Source organism: Marmota marmota, unplaced genomic scaffold (assembly GCF_001458135.2).
Source record: "Marmota marmota marmota unplaced genomic scaffold, marMar, whole genome shotgun sequence".
NCBI classification, from domain to species: Eukaryota; Metazoa; Chordata; class Mammalia; order Rodentia; family Sciuridae; genus Marmota; species Marmota marmota.
In genome coordinates, this window is record NW_025999968.1 from 39,731,667 (window position 1) to 39,743,197 (window position 11,531).

At 40.1% G+C, this 11,531-nt stretch overlaps 1 protein-coding gene across 2 annotated transcripts in view; it reads left to right on the plus strand.

Annotated features, from left to right (window-relative positions):
* Positions 1-11,181: 11,181 nt before the first annotated feature.
* Positions 11,182-11,531, plus strand: part of Cxadr (CXADR Ig-like cell adhesion molecule) — a 62,717-nt gene continuing 62,367 nt past the window's right edge. For both annotated transcript variants that reach the window (XM_015478654.2, XM_015478652.2), the window contains exon 1: positions 11,182-11,355. In XM_015478654.2, coding sequence (XP_015334140.1) covers positions 11,313-11,355 — 43 coding nt within the window. In that variant the 5' untranslated portion in view covers positions 11,182-11,312. The remainder of the gene's footprint in view (positions 11,356-11,531) is intronic.

The window sequence follows — 11,531 nt, forward strand, 5'->3', positions numbered from 1 at the left end:
CCCTTTTTTTTTTTTTTTTTTTTTTTTTTTGAGATGGAGTCTTGCTGTGTTGCTCAAACTAGTCTCATATTCCTAGGCTCAAACCATCCTACTGCCTCAGCCCCCTGAATAGCTGGGATTACAGGTATACATTAGCACACTGGCTTCAAGTGTTTCTGAATAAGAAATTCTTAACTGACTTTTTTATTTATCAATTTTTATTTGTTCTAATGACAATAGAATGCATTTTGACACATCATATATAAATGGAGTATAACTTCTCATTCTTCTGTTTGTACATGATGTAGTTACACAGGTCATGTAATCATATATGCACATAGGGTAATAATGTTTGATTCATTCTACTATCATTTCTACCCCTACAGCCCCTTTCCTCCCTTCACTCTCCTCTGTCTAGTCCAAAGTACCTCTATTCTTCCCCTCCCCCTTATTGTGAATTATATTCACATATAAGAGAAAACATTCCATCTTTGGTTCTTTGGGACTGGCTTATTTCACTTAGCATAATATTCTCCAGTTCCATCCATTTACCAGCAAATACCATAATTTCATTCTTCTTCAAGGCTGAGTAATATTCCACTGTATATATATACCACAATTTTGTTATCCATTCATCTCTTGAAGGTTGGTTCCATAGTTTAGCTATTATGAATTGAGCTGCTATAAACATTGATGTAGCTTCGACACTGTAGTATGTTGATTTTTAAGTCCCTTGGATATAAACATGGGAGTGGGATGACTGAGTCAAATAATGGTCTTAACTGACTTTTAAACCTGTAAGAGTAGGGCCAGTTAAGATCACCTAGACAGAATTTTTACTTTCAGAATAATAGAATTCCTCCTTTATCGGAAGTTTATAAGCTTTCTAGTCCTTTAGAGCCTGATTCATCAGAAGTATATATTCTCTCTACCAGCAACCCTGCATTAAATCAACATATCATAGAACTGGCTATCCTAACTAGGGAGTCACCTGGTGTCAACAGAACAGCATTTGCCTGCCTAGTCCCACTGTTCCTGGGTACCCCTCCTATTCACCTTCCTTCTTTTCACTACTGATTAGCAGGATGCATGACTGGTATCCTCCCAAATCCATTAATAAGGTCACCAAAGTGGCCCAGGATCTGTGGCTCCCAGGCGTCTCATTCTTTGTTATCCATGATTCACTCTTCTATCAATAATCAGGGTCCTTCACTCCAACTTTTCACTCCATCACACCAGCCCCAAACATGCTAAATCACTTTTCCATACCTGAAACATCTGCCAATTCTCCCTCTCACTTCTTTAAATGAAAATGTAGCCCCTTCTCCCTAAACCTGCAAATAGAACTAACTCCCCACTATAGAACCTGCTACTTACCCTTCAACAATCTATGTTCCATTGTTACTGGGAAGAGAAGAAGTTCGGGCAAAGAAGTCTCAACTAACAATTGTGTATCAGAGCAAGAAACGATGTTCCATTGTAGTACTGAACTGGCCTGGTGAATGCAAGTCCCCACAGAAACATTCTTACAAATGACATTTCATCATGTTCTTTCAGGAAAACTATAGGCTGAATGGGTATCTGTGGGCTTCCATGGGAAATTAACTATATTTGTTATGAGATGTATTAAGGTTTACCACTGATATAAAATACAAACTAATTCCTTAAAGGAGTGTAATCTAGGTTCCTAAATCAGGTCTTCTCTCTTTCTGGCAGATCCATTTGCACGTCCCTCGGGCGCCAAAAACCTAACTTTTGACCCACTAAACCTGCTCTTCTGCTCTTCCCCATTTAGTTAATAGCACACTTACCCAGGGATTGCCCAAACCTAGAAACCTGAGACAGCCTGGGTGTCTCCTTGTCCTCACTGCCCACATCCACCTGGGCTCAAATCTTTCTAGTCCTTCTCCCAAATCCTCTCAAACCTCATTTGTTGCCATGACTTGAGTTCAGACCCACCTGCGTTCACTGAGACCATGGCAATAATTTCTTCACTGATTTCCTTCCTTTGGTTTCTTTCCATCCCCTTCCCATCTATCTTTCACACTGCCTCTCAAGTTTTCTTCTCAAGTCACAGATAGGATTATGATAGGCCCCTGTGCCAAGGGGAGTGGGGAGGTGGATTGTTATTTGTACTAAACCCAAGAGCCTGACTTCAGAAGAAAAGGGATTCTTGCCCATTCTGTCACACTTGAGCACCCAGACAGTATGACTAAGGTATCTGCTGACAGTAGATCTCCAGGAGTCTCAGATGTGAACCATTCAATAAGGCCTGAGAGTAGACGGCTCTGATGTATTCAGTCTTCTCACCTCAAGTGCCCTAAAAAAAAAATAAAAATCTACAGAGGAGCTAAAGGAATGTGAGAGAGGAGTCCCCCTCATGGATTCAAGTGGGGCCTCCTGTTACAGAAACAGTCTAGTAGCTTTCTTGTCTAATCTCTTATTTCTAAGGACCAGAGATAATTTTCCCATTAGTTATGGTATCTCTCCTCAATCTCAGTTTTTCTGAACTCTCCTGCTTTCACCACTTTTCTAATTTGTTTCAACTTACTGGAGTTTGAATGGTTTTATTTGAAAGTAAGTTACTACATATATTCTACACGTTCTTTTATTGAAATATGTTAGTGATAATTTAGAGTGTCAATTTCAAGTTGAAGTTCCAGGATTTGGATTCAAATTCTGAAAAAAAAAAAAAAAAAACAAAACATTTTCACTAATACAAATTAATTCAGTGATAAATCTGTGTAAATTCCATATTTAGCACAAAGTGTTAAACTAATGGTGGGGTTACAATGGTAAGGAAAAAACAGATATGCTCCTTGTCTTCATGGAGTATACAGTTGGGGGAGTGAGGTAGGCCTTCATTAAACAATCCAACAATGAATGCATTCAAATATGAATTGCAATTGTGGCAAGTGTTCTGACTGGGAAATACCCTAAAACTAAAATACCAGTTCCACCCATAGAATCTGCAACTGACCTTTGTACAATCCATGTTCCATCATCCATCTATGCTTTAGAAACAATAATGCTAGAATTTGAATTAATTGGAAGTACACTTGCCCAAGTGCCCCTTTGGGAAGGGACAATGAACTGAAAGGCGAAGGCATCCACTAGAAGATATCCACTTGATAAGTCGTAGGTATCCAGGCAGAGGGAACAGCATCTGCAAAGGGGCTGTAGTTACTGTAGCAGATGAACTTGGAGAGGCAGGTAAGCACTGCACTCTTCGGAGTTAAGAATTATTATCTTTCTTGTAAATGTAATTGAAACCCTTGAAGACCTTTATAGGGAGGGAATGTGTGCTATTGGTTACAGTATAATCAAAGAAAGGGGGATTTATTCTGAATTCCATCTCTGACTCCTGAAGTGTCTGGTCAATACTTACACCACCTCCAGTTTTGTAGAGATAATTTAAAGAACAATGAGTCATAATTACTGAGTTCTTTGAACTCCTTGGATGAAAGATGTTTTACTGCCTATAAATGTAAAGTATTGTTATTATCAGACAGAAAGCTGTCTCCAGCCAAAAAGAGACCAGTGAAATGTAAAGTACACAAGACTATACACTTCTGTAATATATAAGTTTATAATCTGGGTATAAATTAAATAGGTTTAGTGCTGAGTAAACCAAGTATCTTTGATCTCTAATGCCCAGAGTGCTATGCAAACATTAAATCATCTAGTCTCCAAATACCCTATGGGTGTGCAGGTCATCAACATCAGGCGTTATGACTTGTTCTTTAAGCTTTCCTTATGAAGTTCACTACCAACTTTAGTAGAAAATCTCTGAAAGTGGGTTTGGGGAATGTAGCTCAGTGGTAGAGCACTTGCCTAGCATGCATGAAGTCCTGGGTTCAATCCTCAGTACCATAAAAAATTTTTTAAAAAATGAGGGTGAAGAACCTCATTTGAGAATTTTTTATAAGTAGAAGCCCTACCTCAGGCTCATTTCTGATACAAACTTAGAAATGTACTTTGGTCAGCAGTGCCCTAGGATCCTGGCAAAAGCCAAATCAAATCCTCTCTCAAGGAGAATTTCAAACCTTCAAATAATGCACACAGATAAAGTTCCATAAACATGAGCTCACAATAAAAAGAATCATAAAACACACGAAAAGAGGAACAAGAATCTGTGTGAACAACAAAAAACAAAGTGAGACACTGAAAAATTTCAGACGATCTAATTATTGTACATAATATATGTACAATATATGTTTATATTAAAGTATATTTGGGCTGGGGATGTGGCTCAAGTGGTAGTGCGCTCGCCTGGCATGCGTGCGGCCCGGGTTCGATCCTCAGCACCACATACAAACAAAGATGTTGTGTCTGCCGAGAACCAAAATAAATAAATAAATAAATATTTAAAAAAATTCTCTCTCTCTCTCAAAAAAAAATAAAGTATATTATATAGAAAGTACAGTTGCTGTGTTTTAAGAAGTAGAAGAGAAATTGGTAGTATGAGCAGAAAATAAGAAATCAATGGATGTGAAAATAAGAATAAATATCTATGAAAATATAATTTCAATTAAAACCCATGCTATGGTTTGACTATGGACTACTTGTTCCTCCCAAGCATTCATGTGATTATTATAAAGTATTGACTCCTAGGGTGGCACTCTTGGAAGGCGATGAAGTGGGGCCAGTAGGAGGTTCTTAGGTCCTGAGGGTGCTGCTCTTAGAAGGGAATACCAGTCTTCTGTAGTGAGCTATGGAGAGTGACTTGTTCCAATGTTGCAGGAAACAGGTCAAGAAACAGCAAGCAGCACTTGGAGAGGAAGAGAACTCCAAACTTTATTTTATACCGACAGGCCCAGAGGAAAACAAAAACTCCAATTCTGAGCCCTGATCCATAATTTCTCACAATATGTATAGGTTATTTGACATCATCTGAGACCCATCCTATCATTGAGGCTTTTTCTTCTTAAAAAAAAAAAAAAAAACATTCCTAATCTATGCGGCTGAAGGCCTTGTGCAGGGTTTCTAATATAAAGCATGCTTACAGATAGATAAGAAGAAAGCGCCCTTTTCACAGGCATCTGTTACATTTCAAGAGGGAGTAGTCAGACTCCCAGGGCAGTTATTTACAATCCAAAATGTAGGGAACCATGGTTCATTAGGCTTCTTGGAGAAAGACTGAGAGAGGGGAACAGAACTGATCCCTTCCCCGGGCATTAGTTTCTTAACATAATGTTTTTGTAATTTCATTTCATAGCTAGGTCTGCTTTTGCCATCACATTAAAAGTCTAAGCCTGTTCTAAAGTCCACCCAGAGTTCTTTGCTTTCTTGTTTGAGATGTAACTTCCTGTCCCAGATATGTGCTCTTTCCATTGCCACCCACCATACACCATGTTCCACAGGGCTCTCCCCAGAATCAAGCAGGTACTAATGACCTTGAACCTCCAAAACTATGAACTCAATCTCTCTCTCTCTCCCTCTCTCTCTCTCTCTCTCTCTCTCTCTCTCTCTCTCTCTCTCTTCCCCTAAAGTAGGCTGTGTCAGGTATTTTCTTAAGTAATGAAAGCTAATACAACCCATAAAAAGTAGTATATAGATTCAATATTCAGTACAATTGAAGGGCAAGGTTGTTAACTAGTAGATAAAACTGCAATCATACCCAGAATTCAGCTCAGAATATAAAATACATGCAAAATAAAAGAAAATAAGATAGAATGAGAAGGTGTAACATATACCTAAGTGGCATCCCAGAGGATGAAATTAGAGAATATGGGAAAAGCAACATTCAACAAGAACTTGAATATTGAGATTTCTCCAGAATTCAGGGATAACACAGATACTTTTAGACCAACATAAGCAACACAGATCTTTTACTTTAAAGAGATTGTCTGTGAAGAAGTTTGGAAAGTACATACTTCTGAAAGAAGGAAAAAGATCAAGAAGTGGTTTGAGATGACAATAAAACAGTGAAAAAAGACACATAGTAAAATCTAACTGAATGTTGACTATATGAAAAACATGACAATGTATTATTCACAAGGCAGACAGAAAACACGTTAAATTACAATATAAATCAGGAGAGGAATATGAGAGTCAGAAGAATGAAGATGTTCATTCTTTTTTAGACTTTTAAATTTTAAATATGCATGGGGACATTTCACTGCATTTGAGGGCAAATTTCTGTGGAGAGGTAAAGATTCTAACACATTCACCTCCACTTCTCATGAAAACTTCATTATAATTACAGTAAATACAGCTGGGGATATGGCTCAGTGGTTGAGTGCTTGCCTTGTAGGCATGAGGCTCCAGGTTTGATCCTCAACACTAAAAACAAAACTATAGTAAATGAAGTTTTCAAAAGACCTGAGGGGAAGGACAAAGAAAACAGGACAAAAGATAATATCTAAATTTGGGACTAGAATGCAGAAAGATGATTATTTTCTGACAACATACTCAAGAAAACGGATTCTAAGCCAGCAGTAGTCAAAGTGAACATTCTAAGAGATTCAGAATTTGGTAGTATCAGGATATTTGAGAGTGGGATGGAGGTAAGGCTGAAAAAAAGGAGACTGACTCACAGTTAATTTAAAAATAGTTTTAAACATCGAGATCTCATCTCTATCCCTTGTGCACTATGACTTAAGACTGGATGTTTATTCTGTGAAATGAGAAAATAGAGAGATTAAGGGATAGGAATATAGCTCAATGGTAGAGTATTTACCTAGCATGTTCAATCTCCAGTGCCACAAAGAAAGTCTTCAGAGAAGGAGTCATCAAACCAGTCAGTTGGGGGAATACCCTATGGAATGCATAGGGATTACATAAAAGATCATAAATGGGTACTTAAATTGATGCTCCCATCCTTTTCCAGTCTTTCCAGAACATTGGCCACCCTGCGTTTATAACTGTGTTTATACTTGAGGCTTGGAAATTAGCGGAGTTTTTTTATTTTTTAAAGCAATTACTATGGGGTCCTCCTTCAAAAGACCTAATCTGAGGCCACATTGAAAATGTAATACCTACAAGCCCAGAATTTCCATATTTCTTTTTTTTTAATACACTATCTTAACTGTTTGACAGAAATCCATGAATTACCAGAAATTGGACGAAGAAAACTAGTATGAAATGACAAGAGACAGACAGGGAAGCAATATGAAGAAACAGATTTATCTTTTTTCATTTTTAAAATTTTAATTTGTTATATAGGACAGCAGAATGCGTAACAATTCATACTACACACATAGAGCACAATTTTTATATCTCTGGTTGTATACAAAGTAGAAGAAACAGATTTTTCTTGGATAATATAAAATAAAAGCTCAATTTTGGACTGCATAAATTTATCACTTTGTGTATTCATTTTTGCAGTCTGTATTACAGGAATCTAAAAGACTTTGGGTCACTGGTTAAAGCTTAATTTGTAAACATTATATACATGGCATAAAACTAAAATTGTATATATTTACAAAATCATTGATTAGGGGTAAATACTACCTTCTTGATGGATCAAGAATCACCTTTCTGTTGGTTTAGAGGCTAAACAACGTGGGGTACTTGGTACTTTACTTTACATAGCTTTTGGATGGTATTACCAATGTCCTTAGTAATAATGTAAATGCTAGTAAAGTGAGAAACATTGGTTCCTTATTAAAACAGCACTATGGTTTCTCCCCAAAACATAAAAATCAACAGTGATAGAAAATTTCTGACTTGTCTGGGGATATAGCTGAATCAGTAAAGTACTTGCCTTGCATGCACAAGGCCCTGGGTTCAATTCCCAGCACTACACACACACACACACACACACACACACACACACACACAATAAATATATAAAAATTCTGACTTTAGAGTCAGAAGTGGGGACACATCCATGTAATTTCAGTGATTCAGCATTGGGGGTGGATGGAGGGGAACTGAGACTAGAGGATCACAAGTTCAAGGCCAGCCTCAGCAAGTTGGCCAGACCTTCATCAAGTTAGCAAGAATTTGTCTCAAAGTAAGAAATAAAAAGGACTGGGGGGGGGGTGTGGTTCAGTGGTAAAACACTCTTGGATCTGGATTCACTCCTAGTACCCCGCCCCCCCCCAAAAAAATTTCTGACTCAATATGCCTTCATAGTCTAGGCTGGGGACAGGTGATAATTCTTTAATTCTTAAGTATAAATTAACCTTTGAATGTACTTATAGAATTTTAATTACCTCTGGTGTGGGTGTGTTCAGAGATCCATTAGTGCTGACAAATTTGTATAAGGATGGATGTTTTATTAACCACAGAGTTATTTATGTCTCTCTAATTACTACTGTCTTGATGGACCAGGAATCACCTTTCTGTTGGTTTAGAGGCTGTACAACGTGGAGTGCTTGGTACTTTACAAAGAAAAGATAATTCATTTAATGATTGTGCACTATTTTCTAGCTTGGTTTAAGCACACAAAACAGTGAATAATTTGACTGTTCCAGGGTTAATGAGATAATCTCATTACAGCTTCCAGAAGACATATTTTCCAAGCTGACAACAGCACAAAACCTTTTTAAGGTGTCATTAATAGGTCTCACCTAACTGCATAATTTTAGCAACTATTTACATGAAATGTTAGTCACAATCCAAGAACTAAAGACAATTTCTTATAACTTTTCAAAGAACAATACTTCTCTAAAAGACAAAGTGTTCCTTTTATGATTACTTATATCAGAATGATACAACTGTAAAATTTTGCATTCAGCAAGAGGCAGAAAACAGTAAGTTTATAAAATTTACATTGTTAAGAAGTACATTCTCAAAAGATACATCAAATGTAATGATTTGCAACTGCATAAATACTTAAACATGATATTATATTAACATATAAAAATGTTTTAATATATGAAAATATTTAATTCAACAAACACTTGAGAACCTAAGATGCTCTGTGCTTCCATTTCAATTTCCAATTGAAATGAATAATATGCCTAATATGCCTTTTCTTGCTTTCTAGAAATATTTAGAGTAAGAGAAATGAGTAATAGATATGCAAATTCCTACCACAGAAGGAGGCAAAATGTGAGGATTACAAGAAAAAGTGCCAGGAAGAGAAGTAAAATGAAAATTCTTTTGGATAATTTCTAAGATTTATTCTAGTAAGTGGTTGAAATGACTCCTGAAGAGTGGGTTTGATTTCTTCTGGAGACCTAAGGTTAGCAACATTATGACAAATGTGTGCTTCTATGGAGCAGTGCATATTAAGGAAAGTTTTCAGAAAACTGTGGAGAGAAACAACTTTAATGCTTGATCTTTTCTATTTATAACGTATAATGTGGTGTGTCAGCCTTCCACTACTATGACAAAATACCTGATTTAAACAGTTTTTCAGAGTTGTCAAGGCAGAGGTCAGGAGGGAGAGATGGCAATTTTAGTTTCAGAGTGTCAATTTAAAGTGTCAGTTTGGAGTGGCAGCTTGTAGTGGACCTGTGTGTCACGGGAGAAAAGATTTATTTTGACTCATAGTTTTAGAGGTTTCAGTCCATGGTTGTTTGGCCCCCATCATTTTAGCTTTTGGTGGTGTAGAATAAAATGATCGGGAGCATAGGGCAAGGTGGCTGGTAGGCAAAGAGAGAGGGGAGAGGGAGAAGAAGAAGGAGGAGAGGACAAAGATGAAGAGAAAGAGAAGGAATAGAAGAAGAAGATGAAGAGAAAGAGGAGGAAGTGAAGGAGGAGAGAGTGGGTGAGAGGAAGAGAGAAAGGACCAGGGAACAAAACATAACTGTCACGAGCAAGCTATGCCATTAATGCAGACCAAACATGCTTTTGTCTTTCCACAATGTCAGGATTTAATAACAATAGATTCACAAGTTATACCATTTTCAGTGGTTGTGATTCACTGAATACTTATGTATCACCTGATAGTCATAAATCAGGCAATGACAAATTCTTTTATTCCATTTCATTCTTAATTTCTGGTATCTGTAGCACTCAATTTACACATTATGCTTTACACAATCGTATAAGAGCAAAGAAAGGGTTAACCCTTTCTGGTGTATGGTTAGGGAATGCTGTGTCAAGAGCACAGGTAGATATGAATGCAAAGAGTCAACAGTCAACCTAGGTGGTCAGATAAGGATTTTAAGAAACCAGTTTTGCAGAGTTGTCAAGGCAGAGGTCAGGAGGGAGGGATGGCAATTTTAGTTTCAGAGTGTCAATTTGAAGTGTCAGTATGGAGTGGCAGCTTGTAGTGGACCTATGTGTCACCAGCAGGAGAGACTGGGCTGTACGGAAGCCTGTAGGGACAGAACCAGGTCTCATTGCTGTGGCACTTCTGGATAACTTGCCCACAAGGAGTGCAAGCTTCTTCTAACCATGGCGCAACACTGCAGCTTTTTTCTACTTCACTTCTGATATGGGACCATTGTGCAACCCAGTCTCTCAGCAGTTATAAATAAACGTTATCTGGGAAAAGCAACCAAGAACAAGCCACAAAATAGCACAAGAACGAGTCCGTGGAGCACACCAGGAGGCGGGAGCGACACTGCAGGGTTGAGGAGACTTTGAAGATCCCTAATTCTCCAGACCCCCCTACAACCCACCCTACCTAAAGCCTTGACCTGCCCCCCCCCCACCCCCCACTTAGTCCCACTTTTAAATGTCCCTGTTGGCCAATTTCAGGGCTAGGATATCTATCCTACACATGCGATGAGGAAAAAACTGAGCGTTTCCCAAATCGTAGTCGCAGTTGATAGGTTCAGTCATTACTGGAGAAGGAAAAAAAGCCTTTTCTCGCGCCTTTTACATCAGCCCACCGAGTCAGTAAGAAGGCAGTTAAGGCTTAGGGCTGCCCAGCTCGCTTTCTTGCAGCGCATCGCGGAAGGTGGGACCGGCGGCTGGAGTCTTGCGCCCCTTACCACCCCGAGGGTGCCGGCGGACCGACAGGCCTGGGGAGAGGCAAGCAACCATTGTCCACCGCCGCGCCCCAAGGGAGGGCGTGACTGCAGTTTCAGCAGCCCGGCCCGATCCTAGGGCACAAGCACCGATTTAACTGAGATGAAGGCTGGGTCCCCGGATTACGCTTGGGGGCGTGGGAGGAGGCTACCAGGCGACTCCCGATGGCCCGCAATGCAGTCGGAGGAGTACTGGACCTGAAGTGTCCCCCGTGCGGCGGCGCGCAGCACCCGGTTGCCATGGCAACCCCACGCGGTTGGTGCTGCAGGCACTTACTGCCCAGCTCCGACTGCTGCCGGAAGTGACGCTAGTTCACCTGCCGAGAGGGGGCGGGGGAAGGCGGGGGTGCAGAGGTGCCGCCGCCGCCTGCCAGTCGGGAGCGCGCGAGGCGCTGAGAGACCCAGAACCAGAGCTAGAGCCGCCTACCTGCAGCCGCCGCCCACGGCCGGGCAGCGACCATGGCGCTTCTGCTGCGCTTCGTGCTCCTGTGCGGAGTCGCGGGTGAGTGGGCGCTGTTTGGTTTCCAGCACGCTCCCAGCCCGGGGGCGCTCGCTGCCCGCGGCCACCCGGGAACAATGGGTGTGGGGGAGGGGGCGAGATTTGGGGGTCGCTGCGGCATTGGCGGGTGGGCACAATTGCACCGGAGTGATTTTGCAATGCCGAGCGCGCGAGCCGGG